At 53.5% G+C, this 26,394-nt stretch overlaps 1 protein-coding gene across 1 annotated transcript in view; it reads right to left on the minus strand.

Moving 5' to 3' along the window:
- SDK2 (sidekick cell adhesion molecule 2) overlaps positions 1-26,394 on the minus strand; it is a 275,265-nt gene that overhangs the window by 141,034 nt on the left and 107,837 nt on the right. The window contains exon 2 of the mRNA XM_066386782.1: positions 7,858-8,017. Coding sequence (XP_066242879.1) covers positions 7,858-8,017 — 160 coding nt within the window. The remainder of the gene's footprint in view (positions 1-7,857; positions 8,018-26,394) is intronic.

The following is a 26,394-nucleotide window of genomic DNA, read 5'->3' on the forward strand; positions in this document are numbered from 1 at the left end:
ATGTCCCCCATTACACCCTCTCTGCCTCTTCCCCCTAACCCCTTCCCTCTTCCCTCTGGGATTTGCTGTCCTGTTATCTGTATCTATGTATATATTATGTGTATATAATTTCACTAATCCCTTCGCCTTCTCTGATCCCATCCCCTCATCCCCCTTCCTCTGACAGCTGTCCCTCTGCTCCCCATGACCCCGCCTCTACTTCTATTCTGTTCCTCAGCAGCACCTAGATTTCAAAGCCCTGCTCCTGACGTGGTGTTCCTCATGGCAGCACAGGGTGTTGTCTGAGGGTCCCTCTGACTCTGCCACCAGCAGACACAGTGGTGTGGGCCGGTCAGTCCTCCTGGGGCCTCCCGGTCCTCCCAGCCCAGCTCCTTATTCTTCCCCCATCCCTCCCCAAGGGTTCCGGCATTTCTAGACTCATTAACTTTTAATTATTACCTTCCCTCTGCCCAAGTATACTGGCTCCATGCCACACACATCTCTATTAAAATTCAATTTATGCCCATCATAACTAATTCCTGCCCATCAGCCCTCTCACCAGCAGGCTTCAATTTTCAGATGCGATGTCCAAACTATAGCTGAACTGGAGCAAACCTCTGAAGAGGCTGGGAACTGGGCAGATGGGATCTGGCTTCGTGGAGGAAGAGGAGCCTGGCCCTCCGGGAGGGTGGGAATGAGACCGTGGCCAGAGAGAGCAAGGTGGGGATAGCCTGCCCATGGGGGGAGGGGGAAGAAGGGCGGTATTTACTTGGTGGCTTCCAGGCCACCCCTCTGACTTATAAAAACACCGATGACCAGACATCCTTCTGCATGCTTGATCTCATGGGACACTCCACCTCCTGGGAGGCAGCTACTGGTTTTATTATTCCCACTTAATAAACCTGGCAACTGAGACGGGGTTAAGTAATTTGCCTAAAGGCACACAGTGAGGCAGGTCAGGACTGGGGTTCATATTGTGGGGATCTTAGTGCTGAATCTCGGAGGATCAGGTAGCAAAGGTGTGTGAGGACAGGACGGGTAGCGGAGAGAGCTGAGCAAAGTCCTGGCGTACTCAATAGGAGAGACCATCCCCTCCCCCCGGCTTCTGTAAGACACTCTCTTGGCCTTTGTCACCCGATGTTGCTCCTTAGCCCTTATGAGGCACGGGATCAAATCTCGCTCCTTGGTTAGAAACAAATGTTTCCTAAGGGTGGCAATGAGGGCAGGATTGATGCTTCCTTATTTCTTCTGTGTCTAGCTCTGTGCCTGGCAAACAGAACGTCCAAAATGTCCACCTGATGAATGAGCCAATGTCAGCACCTCCTTCATCAGGCCTGACGGGGAGACCTGACTCTCGTCTTTGTTCCGCGGCTTCAGGCCTCGGGTAGAGAACTGACCCATGATGCCTCACACTCCTCACTATCCTGCCACCGCCCCTGCAGGGGTTGTTGGTGTGCAAGGATGGAGAGTAAGAGCCTAAGTGGAAGTGGTCGGCACAGGTCCAGTACCACATAGATGACCGGAGTGTTTGTGACCCCGAGTTAACATACGGGAAGCACCGAGAACATGGCCAGGCCTATGGTAAGTCCCATGTGTGAGCTGTGAATCACTCTCTGTCTGCAGCTCTTTAGAAGGCTGACTGGGCCATCCCCAGATGGACCCGGGCAGTACCACTGCCCTGAGACAGGGCAAGCACAGCAAGATGCCACAGAGCAGGGAGAGGGTCCCAGGCTTGGTGGCTGAAAGAACCCAGGTGAAACCGGACTCTCCAGATATGGCTGTGTGACCTTGGGCAAGTTGCTGAACCTCTCTGAGTTGCAATGCCTAGAAATGAAGCGGAGATAATAATAGCACCAGTGTCCTAGAACTGCTGTCAGAAAGAGCTTGGCTCGGTTCCTGACAGTCACATGGCAAGTGCTCCGGTGCCCTCCGGGACCCAGCCGCCTCTGCCTGCCCAGCTTCTGCCTGCCCAGCCCTGGCCGCCCTCTCTCACGTCTGCTCACTTCTAAAGGGGGGCCAGGGGGTAAGCGAGAGACAGAGAAGCTGGCCCGGGGAGTTTCTCTTCATCCTCGCCTCTGAAGAATTTCAAAGGCTGCACCAGTCTCTGTATGCGTCCCTTACTTTGTGCCCCTCACCAGGCCTGTCACATGCATGGGGCTTTCTTCTCTCTACCACTGAGCCCGTGCAGTTCCCTCAGAGACATCTGTGGACCCCGCCTGGGGCCAGCCACATGCCCAGTCTGGCTAGCCTAGTCTGACTCTCCCTATACCTGCTCTTTTCCATGCTACCTGGGGCCCCAGGAGCAGGACTCGGCCTCAGCTGGCCTCACTTCCTCACGTCCGCTCCTCAGAGGGGCCTCAGGGCCCCTGCTCTGGTGCCTCTTAGTCCAGAAGAATGACACACGGTGATAGGGGTGGGGCAAAGGAGCCTCCCGGGAGCCTGCACAACCCTGTGCAGAAGGGAAAGAGCACACGCAGGCCAGACAGACCTCTCTTGGATTGCTGCCACTTGCTCTGTGGATGACCGCAGGCAAGTCCCGAAACTTCTCTGAGCTGCACGGCCCTTGTTTGCCAAATGAGGGTAATAACACTCACCTCCTAGTGTTGCTGTGAGATGACGCATGAAAATACCTGGCGGCGAGTGGACGACCATAAACCACCTTTGAGGATGTGCCCTGATAATGCGGGGGAGTGCGTGTGCGCGCGTGTGCGATCTGCCTAGCTGATGGGTTTTCCTATTTAATTTTAAGTGTGAGAATAATTATGGGAGAAGACATTATCAGGGCGGGACAAAATGATCTGGTTGATGACTTCGCCATAATGTGGCCACAAGGGCAGGGGGTTATCATCCATCCTCCCTCCCTCCCTCCTCCATGGCCACGGCCCGATCTGTCAGTTCTTGAGCTGGTGGGTTGCCCCAAGCCATGCAGCCCTGATGGTAAGATGGATGCAAACTGAGGCTGAATGACTCAACCTGGAGTGATGGCCCCGGAATGGGTGGGGTGGGCATGGGGATAGGCAGCCGAGAGCAGGGAGCGTGGGGTTGCAGTTTGATGGCCGGGCTCCAGTGGCAACACGGGGGCCTAGACCTTTAAGTGCGTTACCATTCCACAAAGTCAGGAAGTTACACAAGCACACCTACATGCTTTGCACTGACATGCACTCATAACTGTTTAATATGCATAGAAGACTGTGAAGGAGTTGGGCGTGTACACACACATGCTAACAAACACATTAGACAATATATGTCTAACTGAGTATTGTGTTTAACCTCTCCGCCACACACCAACACACACCAATAGCTACTGTGAAGCTGTGTGCCTGTTCCACTGGTAGGAAGGGCCGTGGGCTGATGCCCAAACCTTTGGGAGAGTCTTCCCAGGCAATATCCTACCTATATAGAAAAAGAAATCTCATTTTTTTAAGAATGAAATTAATTTTGCTTTGTATCCAAGTGGTACTCCCAACTGTTACAGCCCCAAACTGAATATTCTAGGCTGTTTTTTTTGGTTTGGTTGTTTATTTCTTAGGTGAGAGGAGGGGGGATAGTGAGGCAGGCTCCTGCATGTGTCCTGACCAGGATCCACCCAGCAACCCTATCTGGGGCCAGTGCTGGAGAGCTGAGCTACTTTTAGCACCTGAGGCTGATGCACTCTAATGGAGCTATTCTCAGTGCCCAGGACCATGCTTGAACTAATTGAGCCACTGGCTGCAGGAGGGGAAGAGAGAAGGGGGAGGAGAAGCCGATGGTAGGAATTGAACCCAGGATGTCCATATGCTGGGCTGACATTCCATCTATTGGAACAGGTGTACCGAGCCTCTGTGACCATTGGGGAGGAGATATGCTCACTCGCACATGAGATCTGGTGTGTTGGTTACCCAATATGTCCCCATTAGCTTATCAAGCCAGCCATCTTGTATAATCCTAATAAGGTACCATTTATTTTATGTCTGTTGCATCAGGTGCAGGGCTTGTCTCATAGAATCTCATTTAATCCTGACTATGACCCTCTAATGTACGCATTACCATGCCTACTTCCAAGATTGAGAAAACAAAGGCAAGTGGCCAAGTAATCCTGCCCAAAGCCACAAGAGCTAGTAAGGGGTAGCAGCATGATTGTATTCAGGTGGCCCGTGCTTCAAAGCCCATCCATTCTCACTCAGCTCCCTACAGATGGATGCGAACCCACAAACTTGCCACAGTCACCTGTACTCGGAAGGATGCACAGGATTTTCTGCGTGCCTATGTGTCATCCATGCGCACGCACGCACACACACACACTGGCCCCTTCTGCGACAGATCCCACTGTGAATAAAGCCCTTCGGAGACTGGACATGAATGCAAACTTGTTCCTTTGGCGATGGGATGGGAAATGTAGGTAAATTGATGCTTGCGCTTCCGATCTTATTTTCTTGCAACCCGCTGAGTAAATTTAGCCATCTTTCTGCCTGAAAATTGGATATTGTCACCTGACCTAAAGCCTGGGGTTTGCAAGAGACAAGGAAGTCCGCGGCAGCAGCAAGCCGTGGCTAGAGCGCCACGGGACGAGAAGCTGGCCAGCTGCCTACGTGATGACTTTTCAGGATCCATTTATTTAAAAGCTGAATCTGGAACATTCTGTTGAGCCAAAAAGCAAGAAATCCAACGGGGACATATCCAAAGGACCCTGGATCCAGCTAAAAGAAGTGCCACTGGCCAAGTCTGAGTAACCACGAGCGCCAAAATGAATAATGACAGGGATGGATTAAAACACATCGAGTAGGAAAAATTATCCATGAGCTCATGCTGATGCTAAATTATTTTCAAGGGAGGTGAGAAAGGGCAGATCCCTTTTTACAAAGAATGCCAATTAACAGAAGTAAAAGGAATGATGGAAATAGGAAATCTGTGGGTTACAACAATGGTAACAATTGATTTAAGTAAGACTCATCAATGGATGCTAAGCAGAGCAGGAGATTCCTGGAGAGGATATTTACACGGTCTTATGTTATCATCCGAAGGGGAGGAAGTGCCTGAATGCTTTGACAATGGAGAAATCTGGTAACCACCACCTTGACCAGTTGGTCAAAACCTACCTTCACCAATAATGGGGCGAAATGACACTGGTGCCTTTGAGTATAAACCACTGAGGAGGACACATATCTTTGTAATATTCTGGCCCCAAAGGTGTAACATGAGTGTCATTATGAAGCTATAACTGGACAGATCACTCTGGAGGACAAGACTGCCTGAACTCGCAAAAGTGTCAATGCTGCGAGAGATCCAATTAAAACAACAGGGAACAGTACTTGATGTAGGGAGTTTAACAACTACGAGTCATGACAACAAAATTCAACGTGTGTCCTGTGTTTCAAACAACACTAAAAATAGCTATAAAGGGCAGAACTGGGACGAACGGAGAAACCTGGACTGTAGTGTATTAGATAGTAGCAGCACTGTAGCCAGGTGAAATTTCTTGGGGGTGAAAATTGTACTGTGGTTCTGTGGAGGAATGGCTTATTCCTAGTAAGTTCTACTTGGGGGTCAAGGGACAATCATGTCTACAACTGATTCTTAAATCACTCAGCAGAACAGTGCATGCATCTGTGTGTGTATGGGGAGAGTAAGGGCGAGAGCAGGTGCAAAATCTGTAACAATTGGTGAATGGTAAAATGTCTACAGGTGTTTATGGTGCTGCACTTACACTGTTTTTCTAAGATTTGAAAAACGTCAAAATTAAAAGAAAAAGCACCCATTGTGAGCCCGGCTCTCACTGGAAGCAGGGGTGGTGACGTGGACATGGGTGACTTCTGTCCCCCCTTCCCTTCCGCTAACAGCTCTCACCCCTCCTTTCCACCCTGTGGCTCTAGTGTGGACTACCATGCCTTGTGTCCCACGGCCTGGAGTAGACATCTGACGGAGGCCTGGCCAATCACAGTACCTCTCAGCCAGCCTTCTTGGGGGTGAGGGGGGTGGGGACAAGTTTCCCTAGTGGAAGCTCATTTGTGTCCCTTGAAGAACTTCTACCCAACCAAGCTCTCGGATGACAGATTTGCCTTCTCGCTGTTTTGTTTTCTAGAACTTGGACAGCACAGTAAGCAGAGAGATTGCTTAGGATCCACAGTAAGGAAGCAATCCTTTTTTAATGAGGCAGCAGTGGGGGTAAAGAAGTCTAGCTCTAGAGTTGGACGACTCCCAGTTAAAGCCCAGCTCCATCATCTGACCTTGGGTAAAGTGTGTAATCCTCCTCAACCTCCATTCGCCCGTCTGCAGAATGGGGAAGACAGAAATGCTCACAGGACTAAACAAGATAATCACAGAGCGCACATCATAATGTCTGCCAGGTAGAAAGTTCTTTTTCATTGCCAGTGATCAGTGACCAGTATCACCATCCTGACCATCACCAACAGCTGGACTCTATGACCTGGATGCCTCCAGCACTGACTGTTTCCAAAGGAAGCCCATTCCGTTGGTGGGCGAGTCTGACCTGTAATGCTGAGCTGGAATCCACGTTTGTGTGAGGCCCACCCATGTGTCCTTACTGTTCCCAGGCACCAAGAGTGGCTGTGAACCAGATGAAGAACCGACTCTCCCCCAGCTTGCTGCCAGCAGAAGTCAAGGGCAGGCTGGGAGGCTCCGGCACCACGAGCACCCGTGGTGTGCCATCCTCATGCTAGCCAGGTACGTCCTGCGCCCAAGAGGATGTGGGGCTCTTCACAGAGGCTGTCAAACTGACCAGCACTGCCAGACAGAGGCCAGGGGTGCCTCTGGGCCCCCAACTAAAAACCATTGCAGGGGCTGCTCAGGGAGGTCCTGCTAGTCTCTTCATGGGCTCCCTGGAGACCCGAGGCCCAGAGCGGCCAGCAGTGGATGGCTTCCTGCTTCTTGGTCTGCCTCTCACCATCCAGAGGAGAAGGAGGTCCTCCGGCTCTGGCTCCCCTGCTTCCTCTTTAGCCAAAGCGGCCTCACCCACCAACCGATGCAGGCCAAGGCTGGGGCAGAAGGAAACTGAAAGTCACCCCAAACTCCAGCCTCCCTCTTGGGGGACAGATCCTCAAGCAATTAAAGCCCCTCTTCCCATCTGCATTCCTGTCCCTGGCAGCAGATTTGTATCAACGTTCCCAGGGCAAGTCAATCCTGTTTCCCCAACAAAACCAATTATGCACATCAGGCCGAGGATTACTCACCAGCCACAGGGTTGGGAGCCAATGAGAGGGAAGGAGAGGAGCAAGAGGGCAGGCCCAGGAAGGGCTGGAGGCCCACAGCACTTCTACCAGCAAACCCTCCTTCTGAGACCTGTTCTGTCCCCATCTTGGCAGTGTCCTGGGGCAGCAAGGGCCAGGCCAGCCCAGAACTCAGTGGGAGGGCACAAAAAGGGAGTGGAGAGAACCCAAAGACCCTGGGTGGGCCACCTCCATGTCTCACCTCAATAGTTCTCCCAAGTAAGTATGCTCATCTGGTACTGTTCCCGGGTTGCCTCAGGCCACACCCCTCTGTGGAACCCAGCCCTCACCTCTACTGTCCCCTAGACAGAGCACGGGTCTTCTCAGTGGGGGAGGGGAAGGCTCTGGTCACAGCCATGGCAACAGCCCAGCTGCTGGTAGTGAGCGCCCCTTCCCCCATCACAGCCTCTGCCCCGTCCACTGTTGCACAGGCCACCTGTCTGGGCAGGGTCCTGGCCCACTTCCCAGCCATCTTCTGCTGGGCTCAGCAGGGCCCCGTCTTCTCTTCCCTGGGGCAGGGCTGTCTTTGGCCCCCACTTCTGCCAGCCCAGCCTCCCAGGTGCACTGGAATGGGAGTCCCCACCCCCAAACTGCCACACAGGCCCCACCCTATCCCGTTTCAGAGCACGGCAGTGACCATGGCGGCCTGGAGGAAGGGGTGGGGCGGCGCACTTGCCTGTACTCCAGAGAGAACTTGGTCAGCTCCCTGTTGTTGTGGAGCCACTTGAACTCCAGTGGCCAGCTGCCCTCGGCCATGCAGGTGAGCACCAGGCGGTTCCCCTCCAGGTGCACCTGTGTCCGCACCGGCTCTGTCTTGAAATAGGGGGCCACGTCATCTGTGGGAAACAGACACAAACCCATGTTACTGTTTGCTTACCTTTATTCAGTTGCTTATTTACAGCCCAAATGCCCCTAGGCAGAAGGAGCAGCTGCAGTCAGGTAACCCCTCAAGGTCTTCAGGCTGGGAAGGACTTGAACTTGGGTCAGTCTGACTTCAGGGGAGTCCAGGGCAGTGTCCACCCAGGGAGTCCCATCCACTGCCAAGCTGCTTGGTCCTCCCATCCCTGGCCCTGCATCAGCCTACCTTGACCTCCCCATTTGCACACCAGGTCAGCTCCCTGGATGGAGGAAGCGCCACTGCCCGGGTGGTTGGGGTGGGATCCAGTCGTTGCTATGCCTCTCACTCTAACCTTCTGATCTGACGCAGTCAGCTCAGCTAAGCACGAGACTCCCCCAAGCTCCCCTCAACAAACACAGTGCATTCCAGGCGCCGGACTCCAGGGGACCACTCAGACCTGCCTGCGCTTCTTGTCAGTGGGAGGGAGGGGCCAGTGAACAGACAAGGGGCTGACAAAAGAATAGGGAGAAGTGGAGGAAGGAGGAGAGGGTCTCCATGCCCATCACTGAGCCCGCCCAACCTCTGGGGGCTGGGGTGGGGCTGGGGGAGCCCAAAGCACCTGCTAGGTTCTGGACTGTTCGATACGCTGTAACGATGCCCACTGACTCCACACGCCTAGACAGGATCATAATCCACCTCTTAGAGAAGGGTTAGAAACCTGCCCAGGTCAAGACTAGCTAGATCAAATCCAGCGCCTCTGCCATCATTCTGTGCCCCAGGGCGTGGGACAAACTCAAAGCCACACAGGAAGCTGCGAGGCGGCAGACATGGGATGTCCTGGCCTCCAGGCCTCTGGGGGACGGTCCGCGCATCCACATCCCGTCTGCGCCCACCCTACACATCAGCTGTGTGGCTCTGGACAAGTGTTCATTTTTCCGAGTCTCGGTTTCTCCATCAAGAGACAGAGGGAGAGAAACAGGCACCCTGATGACATAAGGATTAAATGAAATAATAATTGTGAAGATGCTAGGGTAGATGTTCTGCAAATGTTCATTTTCTTCCCTAAAACAAAAGTGTGAGTGTCCCTCTCAGGGAGGGGCTGCCACCCAGGCTGGCTGGTGCCCCAGGCATGCCTTGGCCCAGAGTTACCCTTCCCCTCTGAGCCCAGAGGGTACAAACCATAAGAAACAAATTTTTGGCCTAAGAAATGGACTCAGGCAAAAGAAGAGAAGGGGCAGGTGTCGGGGGTTGGGGAGAGGGCGACTTAAAGGGCAGAGGGGAGCAGACCGAAATGCCCCTGGGACAGGCTGGTCAGCCCGCTGGGAATGGGAGAAGCTGCCCCTCCTCCCTGGCAGGCTGATCCCTGGGAGCACCCGCGGGGCCTGGGGCTCTGGGCCCTGAGTCCATCCTCTCACCCTCAGATTTAACCAGACTTGGGCACCCACAGTCACTTAGGCCCAGTATTTGTGTCAAGACCTCCTTCAGGGCTCACACACAGATGGCTAACTCATGAGAAGCCATAATGTACTTTTGGGGTCCAGGCTGCTTAGCACCCCCACTCCAAGCCTGAGGTCTCAATCTTTTGAGTGTATAACTTGCGACTGTTGGGGATCTCCCTGGAACCCCATCCTGGTTAAGGACCCTCACCAAGGGGGCTACAGAGAGGCAGACCAGAGAGGACCACAGGCGGCTGGGAGAGGAAGTGCAGACCGGGGTAGAAGGCCACCCTGGACCACTGTCTCCGCGTGCCAGCTGGTGTTTCAGCCCCGGAATCGGCGCTGCTAACGCTCACATCTCTCCATCACTCCTCCCAGCTGTCATGTCAGCATACCGCTTTACAAACGGCTGGAGAGGTGCCTCTTTTAGAGTGCGTGCTTAGGGGAGTGGCTAGCACTCCCTGGTCCCCAGTTTCTGGGGTCCCAGACCACCTGGGGCAGGTGGCAGAGTGCAGAGAGGCCAGCAGGCACTCATTTGCCTAGTTAAAAAAAAGATTTCCCTCCTGCCCGGCTGAAGCTGCTAAAGCCGCCAGCTCTGCTCTCAGTTTAACAAATGGGCACATTCGCACTTCAAAGGCTCATTCATATTCTCCAGCAGCTTTCAAGAGCCCTTTGAATCGCGTTTTTAAAAACCCTCTGTTAGTTCCTGTCATCACTCGTTTGTTTTAAAACAATAACATTCCCAGCCCCCAAGTGATTCAATCCCTTGGACGTGGGGCTGACTCAGAGCCAGCAGTCGGGGTGTGTGCATGTGTGTGTGTGTGTGTGTGTGTGTGTGTGTGTGTGTGTGCAAGCACATACCCCCCACACACTCACACACGCGCACCCACACACACACACACATGTGCTCTGCACCCAGACCCCTTTGCCTCTGTAAACTGCTCGCTGAGCAATTTGCTCCCAGCTCTGCATTTGCCAGTTTGCTCCTCTAGCTCTCCCAGGGTGCCAGTCTGGATCCGAATGACTTTTGCTTGGATGGGCTGATTCCAGCAGCTGCTGGAGATAATGACTTGGGGGGAGAGGCGTGGGGGTGTGGATATCCTTTTCTGAGAACCTGCTGGGCACCGGGCCCTGCGCTGGGTGCCCTGCATCCTTCATCCCTCGTTACCCCCACAAGATGGCCTGGGCGAGGCGAAGCCTCCTCTCCTCTCCCGAACCCCTGCCTCCCCTGCCATCAGGATCCTGGGACTGGGAGGAGAGCCACAGCAGGGAGTCCAGGCGGCTGGTCTTCCTTGATGGGCCCCCTGCCCAGAGCAGGCAGTGGCAGGGGGGCTGGGATTATGTGTGTGCTGCAGGAGGAAAGACACACAGACACTGATGAAAAGAGCAGATGGGTGGGGACAGCAGTGTGTGCAGGCGTGTGTGTCCGTGTGCATGTGAGTATCTGCATGTGTGTGTCTGCGTGCATGTGCATGTCTGGGTGCATGTGGGTGTGTCTGCATATGTATGTCTGTGTGCATGTGTCTCTGTGTGTCTGTGTGCCTCGATCTCTATGCATGTGTGTGCCCATGTGCGTGTATGTGTCTGCATGTGTGTGTCTGCTTGTGCGTGCGTGTCTGTGTGCATGTGTGTGTCTGGGTACATGTGGGTGTCTGTCTGCATATGTATGTCTGTGTGCATTTGTCTCTGTGTGTCTGTGTGCCTTGATCTCCATGCATGTGTGTGTGTGTGAGCATGTATTTACAGACAGGAACAGATTTCTGTGCCATGAATACACAGGTGGCTAACACAAATCACTGATCTTGGATAAATCACTTAACTATTTTTGCACCTCAGGTTCCTTAGCTATAAATTGTCATGAGGATTAATAAATTATACAACATAAAGTGCTTAGAAATGTGCCTGGCACTTTTGGCCACTCTTACTATTGATCACACACACAGATGGACAGACAACTCCTGAGAGAAGAGCTCTGAGCCTGCTGGGGGAGGGCAGCAGCTCCTCCCAGCCTTAGTCCTCAGACTGTGCAGAGTACATGACCTGCACCGGTGTACACAACCTGTGCGTGTACACAACAGCCCCAGGGCGGGGTCACTGAGAATGCAGGAGCACTGTGGACAGAAAGAACCAATATTATAGGAATGGCATTCTCTTAAACTTTTTCTCACTTTCAAAAACACATACAGGGTGGATTTTTTTTTAACTAGACAAAGCAATTCTAAAGTTCACATTGGGAAAAAAAACCCCTCAAAGAAGAGCCAAGAAAATTCTGAAAAAGAATGGTATGTACGAGACCAACACTGATATTGAACCATATTCTAAAGTTGTAATAATTAAAACAGTGTGTTCTTGGACAAACAGACTGATGAAGCAATAGGCTAAAACATCTAGAAATAGACCTCAATACATACAGAGTGATTTCATAGAGGATAAAAGTAGAATTTCAAGTCAGTGGGGGAAAGATCGATTATTCAACAAATGGCTCTGGAACAGCTAGGGAGCCATTTGGAAGAAGAAGAAAAAAGTTCAATCTCTTCCTCACACTTTATCTCAAAATAAATGCTAGATGGATCAATGTTTTAAACATGAAAAATAAAATTCTAAAAGAACTAGAAAAAAAATCACAGGGGTTTAAAAATATATAATCTTGGCGAAGTAAAGTATTCGCCAAGTACTTTCTAAGTACTACACAAACTCCAGAAAGTCGTAAAACAGATTGATGCCTTTAACTATATAAAAATTGTGCATGGGGAGAAAAAAAAAGGCCCCATAAACAAAAAGAAGTGACAAAATGACAAACTAGGGGAAGATATTTGCAACTTTTATCATGGACAAAGAGCTCGTTTTCCTGATTCCCATAAATCAATAAGAAAAAGATAAACCCACCAACAGAAAAATGGGCAAAGGATATGAACAGTTCACAGAGACGTATTACAAATAACTCAGAAACATCCAGAGATGTAGAACCTCATGATAAGAGAAAGGCAAACTGAAACTCACTAAGATACCTTCTTTTCCTATCACTTTGGTCAAGATCCGAAAGTGTGATACCACCCTGTGCCGGCCAGCCTTCAGAGACCCAGGGTGTGCTTGCACACAGCTCTGGGGGACCGTCACTTTGAACTGCATCTACAGGATGTCTGTCAGTTTTATCGAAACGACAAATGCGCCCCTCCCCCAACCCACTGACTCTGCAAGGAATTCATCCTTCACTGACACAGCTGTGCACGGGACAATGACAGCATTTCCCAGCTGCTCTCTCCAGGAACAGCAAAAGCCGAGAAACGACTAGAATGTCCATCAAGGGGGCACTGGTTAAAGAAATGATCGCATCTCCCAACAATAGAATTCTGTGGCATCAGGGGCCCTGGAGCCATTTCTGAGAACTACCGTTAAGTGAAGAAAAGCAAGGTGTAGAACGGGGTCTGGAACCTGCTACTGTTTGTGTACATGTGTTTTTTTGTTTTTTCTTTCCCCTTCAAGTAGAAGCATATATTTATTTGTATAGCATAGGCTTTTTCTCGGGGTGGGGGGGTGTTACATAAGACACTGGGCTCAGTGATGCTTCAGCTTCAGGGAGAATTGGGTGCTGTGTCCCACACGTATAAATTGATTACAGTCTACCTAGTTATAATCGGATCGATGCATACACGTGCACACATGTCTGTGAGCGTGCAGGGTGAGCGGTCATGGGGCAGCCCTGCTGGACACAAAGGAAGGGGTAGGCCTTCTGTAGGGGGGGCCACAGGGGTGTGGCATGGCTGGGGGCCTCTGAGCACCAGGGCCTGAGCCCCTTGGCGGGAAAAGCAGCCCTGGGCAGCAGACAAAGGGCCTTGGTCCTGGGCCTCCTTCTCCTTTCCCATAACATTTGGGGGAGGGGTGAGAAGGAGAGGACCCTGCCTGCCTTTGCCTTAATATTCCCAATAAATAGTCCCATTGTCATCCAGCCTTCTGGGCTCTAGGCTAAATGGCCCCATACAGAAGCTTATCTTAACTTCAACCTCTGCCCTCCCTCCAGCCCCAGCACAATCATGTCATCTTCTCTGGAGTCCCTCTGTCTCTCCTGGAATTTGATTTCCCAGCAAGCCCAGGCCTGGGAACCCCACCTCCCCTGGAGTGCCGGCCAGGGTGATGACGTCCACCCTCCACCTCATTGTCCAAAAGATGTCTATCTGCCCTCCAGGGTCCTGCAAAGGGCACCTGGTCTGGACACAGGCCCTTCCCAGCTCTGAAACACTCCAACACCTCTCTCTCTCAGCAGCTTCCTCCTGGGTACAAGGTGACGGCTTAGTCACAAGGACTCGTCTGGAATGCATGGGGACAGGGTGGAGGGGGGGATTCTTGCAATCTTCTTACCTCACCATCCCCTTATCTGTGTACAGTCACCTTTGTCCTGGATTGACCTCCACGACCTCCTATCTAGTCGCAGGCTGGAAAGTCTGTGCATGTTGGAGCTGGTCCTCTAACCTGGTCCCCTCCCTGGAGCTGGCTGGGCTCCCAGTCAGAGGAAGCAGGGCTCAGAGTAGACCCTTCTCACCGAAACTCACTGCTCCCCTCTCTGGCCCTGCTGCCTTGACTTCACACTATTGTGTGTACGTGACTTCCCACACGTGCAATGCTTCCTGTCCGTCATCTCAGTTGAGTCATGAGAACTTCTCAAGGAAGCTGCTATCATTATTCCCATTCTACAGATGAGAAAACTGACACCCAGGAAGGTATGGTCATTTGACTCTGCCACACAGACATAAACTCACATCTGGCAGATTCCAGATTGTCCCATAGTGTACATGTGGCTTTCCTCAGCTGTCTTACTCTGTGGCCACAGGTGGGTAAGTGAGGGAGAGTGGCCTCTCTCAGGACACTGGCTTTGAAGCCGCAAGCAAAGATCATGCTAATTGTGTGGCAGGAACAGTTGGCCTCAGCTTCCAATGACAGGCCTCGGAACTAGGTCGGGGGTGGAGTGAGATGCAGGCTGGCTGGGAATGAGTCCTGAGAATCAGCTGGAAGGATAATGGAGCAGAACATCCCAGGAGAGACTGGTCCAGCGTGGATGGGGGTGTCAGAGGGATGGGATATGGGGGCACAGGATGAGGAACCTGGGAGTAAAGGAGTACAGACAGTATGGAAGATGAACAGACATGGGCTTGAGGGGCCAAGAAAATTGAGGGAGCGGCCAGAGCCCCGAGAGGCTGAGCTGGCACCTCTGTCCCACAGCTCTGCTCGCCGTTTAAGTCCCCAAGTGCCAGCCTCTTCCAGGGGTCTGGCTTGAAGGTCCTAGTAGGAGAAGAGAAGCTAGGTTTAAATCTCAGCTTCTGTGCTAACTAAAGTTTGACCTTGAGCAGAGAGTAACAGACAGCTTCCAATCCTGGCCCCAGAGACTGCTGGGAGGACCAAGTGAGCTAAAGCATGCCAGGTTCAGGGCACCAGGCTTGGCACCTACTGGGGGCTCTTCCTGCCATGTAGACCTCTGGAGGTAATCAGATGGGGAGGAGAGGGGGGCAGGGGGCCGGGTCTACTATGATTATTTGCTTCCTGCATCTTGAAGCCATCCCCGTAAGGAGCTCATAGCATCCTGATGTCCCAACTCCAACCCTTCAAATTCAGTGCCCTTATGGACACTCCAAGCTGATTCAAGAACCAAGTCTTGACAAGTGATGGTTTGTCAGGTCTTAAACAAAGGCTCAAGACTGGGGTAGAGACAGCTGGAGTTGCAGGAGGTTTTGTACAATGTCAACATCCCTGCAGGTCCCTCTTCCACCTAAACTCAGGTGGGGGAGGTGCTAAGCAGGGCAGGGGGCTCAGGAAGAGAGTGCTATAGGCCCCCTCCCAGCCCCTGCTGCCAGAGGAGATGTTCTGGGAGCTTGCACTGAGCAGACACCCACAGGCACTCTCTGGAGCCTGATGAAGACCACAGGACCCAGGGCTCTCAGCTGTTCCTTGCTTCCGTCCAGCCCCATGCCTGACTTGGCCTACCTGCTCCTGCCCCACCGAGCCAGGGCATGGCAGCACCTTAGCGCTTCAGTCCCTGAGCTCCTGCTTCCTTCTCCTCTCTGCTGCTCCACCAATGAGATGCTAATTTATGCTCCTCCCCTGTCTCCTGGCAGATGCCGGGCCAGCTCAGCCCCGGTGCTGCCTGCATGCCAAGTGCTTCATTAGCCAAGAAAGAAGGCTCTCGCCCTCCTTAATCTAATCATCGCCAGTGACCTTCAGGAGCCAGGCACCTTCTGACGTCGGGGGGCCTGGGAGGGTGCGACAATCAATTATGCCTTGGCCTCTGCAGCTGCTGCCGAATGGATTTCTCACTCAGAAAAGTGTGTTCCAAAAGCATCTAATGGAACGGATCATCAATTTGTTTGAATACACATCTAATCTGATGGGGGGGGGGGGCGGTAGCCACCAGGGCAGGCAGCACAACTGAGCCCCCACACGGCCCTGGAGAACTGTGAGTAGGGTGGAAGGGCGCAACCCAGGGTCGGGGGCGGGGGGTGTGACCCAAGCCCACCACCCAGGCTGCTCAGCCCATTGTACGTCCCGCCAAGAAGCCACAGAGAAAAGAAGGAAGCAGGTAGAGACCACAGGTCTGGGATGATGCCTCCTGGATTTCTATTTCCCCAGCACTGGGCACAGAGTCTGAGGCAAAGAAGATGCTCAGAAATGAATGAGTGAATGAATGAATGACAATGAGGTCCAACGTGAAAGCTAAGGGATGCCAGTAAAGTCACCTCCCAGGCAAGAGTAGTTGATGCCTGTACTGGGTTAAATGGTGCCACCCTACCCCCCAATTCATGTTCTTCCTGGATCCTCAGAATGAGACCCTATTTGGAAACAGGGTCACTGTTGATGTGATTAGTGAAGATGAGGTCATATGGCAGTAGGGGACCTATCTGACTAGTGTCTTTATAAAAGGAGAAGAGACACAGGAACAGAATGGCAATGGAGGCAGAGATGGGAGCAGTGCACCTACAAGCCCAGGAACAGCCCCAAGTGAAAAACGGCACCAATGAACTTGTTGTTGAACTTGGTCAGGCCGCCTCCCTCTTGGGGGCTGACATCCTGGGGCTGTTCCACATTCCCTTCCCGCTCTGATGTTACGAGACTGAAGTAACAGTGTGGGCTGGGCCATGGAATGGGGTTACCTGGGTTTGAATACTGTCTCGGGCACTCACTAGCTAGGTGACCCCAAGCATCTCTGTAACCCCTCTGTCTCAGTCTCCTAAACTGAGAAATAGGATAATAGTAACGTGGCCTACTGAGAGAAGGAAGTGCTTAGAGCAGGGCCCGGCATAAAGAGCCCACGAGAGCAGTTGTCATTACTCCTCACCCTTACTTGGTGTGACCTCTGCAAGCCCACCTCACAGCCAGAGCCTCAGGCCCGAACCTCACAGGTAAATAATGCTAACGCGTTCCCAGCCTTGCATAGAAAAAAGATACTGCTCATTTCCAATGGTTTTATTTGGCTATGAATGGAGTGGAAGGGGGCCCTTTCTCACATTTCAGCTGGAGGGTTCAGAGATTAAACTTGTATCTCCGATTAGTACGTTTCTGCCGAACAGTGCTATCGTCATTTCAGCTATCCAGATTCATCTGCATTGTAAAAGCAATAATACAATTTTCACTGGCTCCTGGAATTCCTCCCAAGAAGGGCTCCATGCTGCCACATGGACAACACTTGCTTTGCCCTTGGTGACCCCGAGGTGGGACGTGGATTCTCCTGTTCACAGTTGGGACCTGAGGCCCCTGAAAATAAAGGACCTTCAGCTTTGGGCATCAGCAGCCTTCAGGCCTGGGTGACACAGAGGCTTGTCCCACCTGGTGCCTGCCATTCTCCCAGATGATTCTCTTGAAGATGCTTCAGCAGGTGGGCTTCCTCCATCACATGGGTACCACTATCAACTTTGGTAACAGAGAAACATCTGCCTCCCTCAAGCCTTGAGAAGCTGAGAGAAGGGACTGGCAGGCCTACAGATGCTTCCAAGAACCCACATTGGGTATCCCTAATGTCTACTTTGGCCAATGTCAGTACCATTAGACACTAGGCACAGAAGGGCTACAGTGACAGAAATGGACAAGCAGTTCCAATCTCTGGGTAGCACTCTTCCCAGGGATGATCCCCTTGTCCTCCTCTTTTTTTTTTTTTCTTTTTGTATTTTTCTGAAGTGAGAAGCGAGAGGCAGAGAGACAGACTCCCGCATGCACCCGACCGGGATCCACTCGGCATGCCCACCAGGGGCGATGCTCTGTCCATCTGGGGCGTTGCTCTGTTGCAACTGGAGCCATTCTAGTGCCTGAGGCGGAGACCATGGAGCCATCCTCAGCGCCCAGGCCAACTTTGCTCCAATGGAGCCTTGGTTGCAGGAGGGGAAGAGAGAGACAGAGAGAAAGGAGAGGGGGAGGGGTGGAGAAGCAGATGGGTGCTTCTCCGGTGTGCCCTGACCAGGAATCAAACCCGGGACTTCTACATGCCGGGCTGATGATCTACCGCTGAGCCAACCGGTCAGGGCTTCTCCTCTTTTTCACCCTTCAGAAAAGCCAGCACCCCAGGGAGATGGCTCACTGGGCCCGAGAAGATGAAACGGGAGGTGAGGAACGACAGGAACAGGGGGATCTGACTTGGCATCAGCCTCGACTTCCTGTTATGCATCCAAGGGAGCTGAGCTGAACAGCAGGCCTGTGGGGGGGCTCCCTGCTCAGCCTCATTACACCCAAACAGGGGCTCCCACCCATTTCAGTGGCTTCTCCTGAGGCCACCCCTTCCCAGGCATCAGGGAGGGGCCACTCAGCCCAGCAGAAGGGAAGAGAGAATTGTGAAGGCACAATCCACTCCGAGCTCCCTGTGTTTTCTCATTTAATCCTCCTGACCACCTTGGGGGACAGTCATCATCATTACCACCCTTTATTGCTCTCTTCTGAAGCTCAGAGGAAGGGGGAGCGAGGACATCCTTGCCTCGGAGCCTGGTTTCGAACCCGCAGCTGCCTGCCTCCCTGCGAGGTGTCTGCTGTCCTCTCAGGTCAGCACTGTGTCTGGATCCCAGGGAAAGAGTCTGACCGGGCCTGAGTGAGGAGGGAAACACAGAGCCCGGGGTCCGCCTCCATGCAGAGCATGAGAGATGGAACCTGCCGCTGACGAAGAACCCACATTCATCAGGCTGGTGACCCGGGTGTACCGGCGCTCTGTGGCGTGTGACAAAGACTGCGGAGCAGAAAATTGGAGTTCAATTTGCCGTCCATCCCGCACGGCGCTCAACCCATTCCAGTCCCCGGCAGGCGCCTCCGCGTTTCATCATAAATAATAACACCACGCGGCTCGATGGCTGTTTCCGCAGCTACAGGCCTCAAGCAATTTACAAGCTGGATTATACACAGAGGTCCGCCCGCGCCCGCTGGTGGCATGTGCGACCCCCTCCCCAGCCACTCACCTGGGTACACGAGCCACCCTCCTTCTCTCTGTCAGCCCCACGGGGGCTGTGCCCAGCCTGAAGGGAAACAGGCCCTGTTCCCTAGGACATAGGGCTCAGCCTCCTCCCTGATGCCTTCCATGCATTTATTGGCGTTCACCCTTAGCACAAAGCCCACCAGCAACCAAGTGTTGGCCATTTCTGGACCAAGGGTAGGCGCCACGATCTCTCGATCTCTCACTCCTCCTGTTTTAGAAAGGACACGTGGGTCTCCTCTGGTCAGCAGGGTGCCTTTGTCTCTACAAGCATCACCGTGTCCCTCCTCCAATCATCACAGGGAGGATGCGGGGCACAGTTGTCACTGAGGCCCCTTCCTTCCAACTCCCATGTAACAGATGAGATGCCTGGGACCCTGAGAGGGGCAGCCACTCGCCTAGGGGATCCACCTGAGCTGCCTACCACTTTGACACCAAGCCCAGGGCGGCCGGTGCCCCATCCACAAGACGGACAGCCATGTGGAAGGAGAGCCGCCAAGTGGCTGGGACAGACAGGAGGCTTCCTCTGAGCAGCCTGGAGATTGTCCAGGAGGCAGGGGCTTTGGGGCAGAATCCGCAGGGGGCTCCAGCAATAGTGCCTCTCTCTTCCCATCCAATGGGTACACCTGAAGTCACCCATTGTACGAGTCCATGTATATGAAATTTCCAGACTAGGTGTATTCATGGACAGGACACAGATTGGTGGCTGCCAGTTGGCTGGGGGACAAGGAAGTGGGTGGGGAGTCTCTGCTTAAAGGGTACAGGGTTTCCTTTTGGGGGTGATAGAAATATTTTGAAATTAAGTAGGGATAGTGGTTGCACAACATCGTGAATGTACTAAATTCAATTGCACTGTTCACCTTAACTTCGTTAATTTTCTTATAGGACTCTTATCTCAATGAAAAATAACAAGTGAGTGTGGTACAAGGTCTTTTCCTGTCCCCCCACTTCTGCTTACTCCCTCCAGCCCTTCCACTCTCCTCTCCCCCCAACCACCACCCCACAGCCCCATATGGCCCTTGGGAGGAAGGCTGTGAAGATCTGAGTGCTCCTTCCTGTCCTAAGAGGTCACCTGGCCCCTGCCTTTACCACCTGCCATGAGTCAGGCACTGGGTCTGCCCTTTGGGGTATAAAGGGTGGGGCTGGTTTCAAGTAGTCTCATGGGCACAGGGCTAAAAGCCTGTACTAGCTCCGCACAAAGCCCTCTCCCCGGCTACTGCCCAAGCTGATGGGTGATTTGGAATGAGGGCAGAAAGCCTTGGATTTGCAGGTGGACAATGGTGTCCGAGTCCAGTCTCCGCATTTACAAACTGCTGGGTGCTGAATCGGCACCTAGGTTTCCTGAGTTGTCAGTTCCTCACTCACACAAGGAGAATTCTGCAGCACCTCCCTTGCCAGGTTTCATTAGAATTCACTGCGCTAGAACTTAAAACACCAGGAAAACAAGGCCCGGCGGAGCGCTCGCCACAGGGGGTGTCCATGCCAGGCCTGTCATTCTCTCCACACAGCAAAGCCCTGGGGTGGGAACTATTAGTGGCCTTATTGTACACAGCGGGGTGGAGCCTGATAGAGCCAAATCACTGCCGAGGTCCCATAACTGGGAAGTGGCCTGGTGGACTTGTGGGTAAGCACTGGGACTCAGTTTTCTTGCTCCTCCCATGAAATCCAGTGTCATCAAAGGCAAACCCAGAGGGTGAACACAGAGGGCCAACCTCAGAGTGTGAATTCTGAGAATGAGAGAGAGGAAACAGTACAGGTTGTCCCCAGTGCAAGGGAAGGGGTGGGGCATGAAGTTGAGGGGCAGGCTGTCCTGACCTCCCATCCCAAGCTGCCTTCCTTGCCCTGGCCTGGCTGTCCCTGCTCGCGTGGCCTGGTGGCAGGTGGCTTTCCCAGACAGCAGCCTGGCGGCCTGCATAGGGACACAGAGAGAGCCCGCTGGCAGGGGGCTGCATTTGTTACCCTTACACGGGAACCAGCCGAGTCTCTGGCCCTGCTTCTACCTTCTGTTGCTCTGTGAACCCAGAGCCCATCTGGTGGGTATTAAAGGTGGCCGCAGGAGGAGGCAACGGTATCTGCACTCCGCTGTTGACCCCCTGATCTTATCCACCAGGGAGATCAGGTGTCCTCCTCTCCAGTTAGCACTCCCTCATTTCCCTCGCTCAATGCCATGTCCCCAGACGTAATCAGGGCTCCCAGCCTCTCTGCAGGAGCCTGGGCTTGCCAGCTGATACTGCGGGGCAAACAAGAGAGACTAAGACACAGGGAAATTCATATTAATGAGAAACAGGTCAGGTTTCCCAAGAACATCTCCATGGGGCTGCAGTTTACACTGAGAGGGGCTCCTGCCCCTTGCACTGGTCCCCAGCCCTCTCGTATGTGGGGTGAGCGAGGAAGCAGCTGCTAGGCTGGACATCAGACAAAGCCCTGGGCTGCAGGCCAGCCCTGCCCAGCTCTGCCCCGAACAGACGAGCACCGCTGCCACTCACAGGCTCAAGCATCACGAGGTGAGCGTCTGTGGGACTCACCTAGTCCAACCCCTTTGGTTAACAGATGAGGAAACTGATGCAGAGGAGTTTAATGGAGGATTTAAGCCCAGCTCTTCTGATACCCGATAGCTGTTGGCCTCATTTTCTCCATCTATAAAAAGGACATAAGGCCTAACAGATGTCCACTGCCCTCCTCTTCCAAGTCTAGCTTCCACTCTGGGCTTTCCCAGGGATGTCTGGTGTATGCTAGAAAAGTGGTCCCCCACCCCCGAGAGCCCGGGCAGCCCTTCTTGATGGAGTAAGGTCTGGGTGCTTTGGAATGTTCTTCATGGATTCCTGCTATACCCCCTGGTTGAACTGGGTACCCTCAAAAAGATATATCAAAGTCCTAACCAACCTCAGAGTGTGAACTCTGAGAATGAGTGAATATGACGTTGAGAAACAGATCTTTGCTTGTGCAATTAAGTTAAGATGAGGTCATCATAGTTGGCCCTAATCTAATATGACTGACAAGGGAGAAGACAGCCATGTGATGGCAAAGTCAGGAACTGGAGTGATGTTCCTACAAGCCAGAGGACACCAAGGATTGCTGACGGCACCAGAAATTAGGGGTGGGAAGGAACGGTCCTCCCTCACAGCCTTCAGAGTGAGCACAGCTCTGCGGGTACCACAATTTTGGACTTCTGGCCCCCAGATCTATGAGGCAAGACTTTTCTACTGTTCTGAGTCACCCAGTTGGCGGTACTTGGCTATGGCAGCCCCAGGAAACAAATCCAGCCAATGTCCCATGCTAAAAAAAGCCAGCATTGAGCAGAAAGCTTCCTACTCTATAAAGTTTCACAGACCCCCCCCAATTAGAAGTGAGACATCCCCCCTTTAGGGCTCCGAGCCACACACACATCTATTGTCACACCAGTAAACCCTGCGCTACCCCCAAACCTCTGAATGCCCCAATGGACTCAGCTGTTCGAGGCCCTATCTCGGTCATCTTTGTGCCACAGCCCTTTACCTGGTTTATTGCACATAGTAGGAGCTCAGTGCTGCATGAAGGACCTCGTCAAAGGCATTCTCTTGTTTCTAGGGGGGCAGTGCGAGCATCCCTGACCCGCCCCCGACCTGTCACTTCCCGTGCCCCCCCCACTTCCGCATGCGCAGGCCTCACCTTGCCCTCCCTGGCCCCAGAGCAACACGTGACAGCCGCTCTGCAGTGGGGCCCGAGCTCCGCTAATGGTGACTGACGACATCCTGCGAGGCAGGGCGCACATGGGCGGCAGGATTGGCAGGTTGGCAGGAGGCACCGGCGTGATTGATGGCCCTGCAAGGCCATTTCCAATTCATTCCCCGGAAGCCCAGCCCTTCTGGGAAGGAGAGCGGCGTGGCCCCTCCACCACCCACCCTGACACGTGAGCACGCTCCCCTGCTTTCTCCGTGGTCTCCCCTCCTTTCCAGAACCGAAGCCCCTCGCCCTTCCTGGAGATTAGGGCATGGCAGTGGACGAGATATTTAACTTTCACATGCTCAGGAAGTGGATGACAGGTTCCTGGTGCTCCCCTTTTCCTGCAGGGACACCCTCAGCCGGAGGCAGTGATCTGGGGGTGGCACATTTACTGTTCTCTCCCCTCTGGCTCACTCCTCCTGACGCCCTGCCAGGGTCCCACAACCCCATGGGTATGAGGGCCTCTGTCCATGTTATGAGGGCCAGGTGTCTGTGCTCTCTGTGTATGCCCCCTGAGCCCAGGTAGGTACGACTATCCCGTGTGCATATAGAAAAACTGGTGCTAAGTCATGACATCATGATGTGACTCAGCCCAGGCTACACAGACAGCCACGTTAGACACTGAGATTTGACCACAGGGTTGTCTGTCTCCAAAGTCCACATGTAACATGTGAAATGGGTTGGAAAGGCAAGGAGCCATCTCTGGGCACTCTGTCCTCAACCAGGCATGAGTTGCAGAGAGGCAGGGCAAGAGTCCCATCCCCTATAGTGAGCATGCTGTTTCCATGGCCACGGGCTGGCCCGGGGTCACTGCTGAGAGGCCAGGGCCAGGTCCTCAGCCCTGGCGAAACCATCACACATAGCACAAGGCTGGGCTGTCAAGACCCACTTCCTCTAGGACCTGTGTGGCCTTAACAAACCAGGCTGGTACTCTAAGCCTCAGTTTGCCTTTAGGTCAAAGTCAAGTTCATCTCCGCCCATCCTTCCCCAGGGCTCCCAGGAGTAAGTGAGAGATGGCATTTGGGGCAAGAAGCCAGGGGGTTAAGGGTATTGTCACCAGCACTATAAGACCCATGAGAGGCTCCCATGGGGAACTCATGCAAGGATGGGGTGGGCCCCAGAAGCCAGCCTCCAAGGGCTAGAGCCAGGAGGGTCCCAGGAGACCTCTGCTCCCTGTCTGGCAATACCCAGGCATGGGCAGCAGTGGTCTGGGAGCTGTGGTCTGGCAATGGGCAAGCGCAGCGTGGGAAAGTGGGAGTTTACAGGAAGGCTACAAGTTACCAGAAAGGACAATAAATTTATATAATAGGGTTGTTTGGCTGGTGACAAGGGATAAAACATGTGGTCCAAAAAGCCCCATGCAAGATTGTCAAAAGAATGAATGAGGAAGCAAGATGGAATGAAGAGAAAGGCGGGAAAGGGGTTCACAGGGCGGTGGAGGGGCGGCCGGGCCTCCCGCCCTTCCGTCATCTCCTCCACTTTTCAGCTCTCTGGGCTCTTCTTTCCCTCAAACCCACACACTCAGCATCGAGTCCAGAGGCATGCATCTCTCCAGGCCCTTGCATGAAACCCTCCTGTCCCTGAACGTGCTTTTCTCTGCTTTCACTGGCTCCTCCACCCCCACCTGCCACGAAGACCCCCACCTTGCGCCCAGTTTGCTGCCCTGGACTCCCATCCCGCACAAATGCTCTTGGCCACCAGTTGTAACGTAGAGGGTGCATTTCACTCCTCCCTCGCCCATTCAGAGCTCAGTTCACTAACTCCGCAAATGCTTCCTGAGCACCTACTCTGTGCCCCCACATTGCTCACGGGCATACAGGAGGATGAATGAGCCCAATCACCAGCGGGATGAATGCACAATAGGGCGAATCCCATGACACAGTGGGCTGACAGCGCAAGGTGAAGCTTGTCAGGCCCACAGGGACCATCAGGGAAGGTGGCCCCAGCAGCCAGGAAAACTCTCAGGCAGTGGGTACCATTTCTGCAAAAGCCAGGAATCATGAGAGCAGTGGCTTCTGGGAACTGTGTATTTCAGTATGATGGGGATGGCAAATGTGGTGGCTGCAAGGCGGGGGGAGCTGAGGCAGGTGGCACAGCGGTCACAGGAGCGCCTGTGCAGGATGAACCTGGACTCAAGCCCTGGCGTCTTCAATGAGGAGCTGCGTGACTTTGGGCAAACCACTTAACCCTTTTGAGCTGGTTTCCTCATTTGAGGAGAATGACGTAAGGATCATAGCACCTGCCTCGCAGAACAGTGGCAAGAATAAATGAGAAAATGTAGAGTTATCTCCTAGGTTTCTGGTCCTTGAATGAATTAACAGTGAGTGTTGGGGTACCAGAAAATAAAGGGCTTATCAACTGTGTGAAGGAGTTTGGATATCATCCCACGGGTGGTGGGGAGGCACTGGAGATCCTGAGAGAGACAGAGACAGAGACAGAGAGACTGCACTGAGGGCCTGTCTGGGTGCTAGGATCAGCCCAAGCTCTATCTCCAGCCTTTCCCATGTCTAGTTCAGCTTGTTCCCCTTAAAGAGAATCAATCACAGTTCAAGGAGAAGATGAAGAACTTAGAGATGGCTTTGAATGACCCTTGATGAGGGTGGAATGAAGGACCCTCGACTTCTCAGCACAGAGTCTCAAGGTCATGACTCATCTGGTCAACCTTTCCCCACCAGTGAACACCAACTGTGGGCCAGGGCCAAACACAAAGAGGCAAAGCCATCGCCCTGCCCTGAAGCCCTGCAAGCTGGCAGGAGAGATAGAATTCACCCGGGAAGGGGTGACTAATGGTGTGAGGCATCACGGAGCACAGCTCACTGCAGACAGGGGAACCAGCTGAAGCGGGCACGGGGGACAGAGTGAGGCCTCTGGGGGAGGGGCGGGCAGTCAGGGAGCTGCGTAGAGGAAGAAGCGTTGTGTGTGAGTCACCTCCTTGTTGCCGAATCCAACGGTACTGAGTGGTCAGCTCCACACGGGCCGCCGTGTGATACGCTGGGACACAGTGGGGGGAGCCAGACAACGCCATTTCTGAGCTCACGAAGCTTAGAGTTCACCAAGAAGTGCAGGTGTTAGAGACGGGATGCAGGCATGAAGGTGCAGGGGACGCGAGGCGGTGGGGCAGTGGGAACACGTGCACGAAGGAGAAGCCTTCTGGCAAGGTGACGTGCAAGCCCAGACTGAAGCCAGTGGAGAGTGACGGGCAGTCTAGAGAGGTGGAGGGGACAGGCAGCCTGGTCCGTTCACGTCAGGCTCAGAGATGGAGGGGGCCTATGACCGGAGCCCCGATGGCAAGAAGAACAGGAGAGGAAGGTGGCATGGGAGGGCAATACTCAGCCAGACGCTGGCCACGTGAGCGAGCATGGCCGGACCTGGGGCTTTCCCCCAAGGGCAGCAGGAGGCCATTGGCGTGACATGGTCAGTTGTACACTGTCCTTCTGGTGGTGCAAGGGGCGTGGACGGAAGGAGGCAGGAGCAGATGCTGAGACTCCACTTAGGGGCTGCGACTCCCCGGTTAAGAGTCCCAGGAGAGATGGTCTCCAGGGAGAAATACTTCCTCTGGGGGGACTCCACTTTCTTTTCAGTCCCGTGGGGAAACACTGTACTTCCCTGTCCAGAGAGAGAGGATGCCGAGGGACAGGAGGTGGTTTATCGTGGACCCTGGCGGTGGCGGTGGGGAGGAGAGGACAGGGACGAGGAGCTATTTTAGAGGTGGAATGAAGAAGGTTCCCTGATAGACTGAGCTGGGGCTCGTCTGAGGGAGAGGGCAGTGTGATGGTGCTGGCTCCTGAGACCCAAACGCTGGAGCAG

This window comes from Saccopteryx leptura, chromosome 5, assembly GCF_036850995.1.
Source record: "Saccopteryx leptura isolate mSacLep1 chromosome 5, mSacLep1_pri_phased_curated, whole genome shotgun sequence".
NCBI classification, from domain to species: domain Eukaryota; kingdom Metazoa; phylum Chordata; class Mammalia; order Chiroptera; family Emballonuridae; genus Saccopteryx; species Saccopteryx leptura.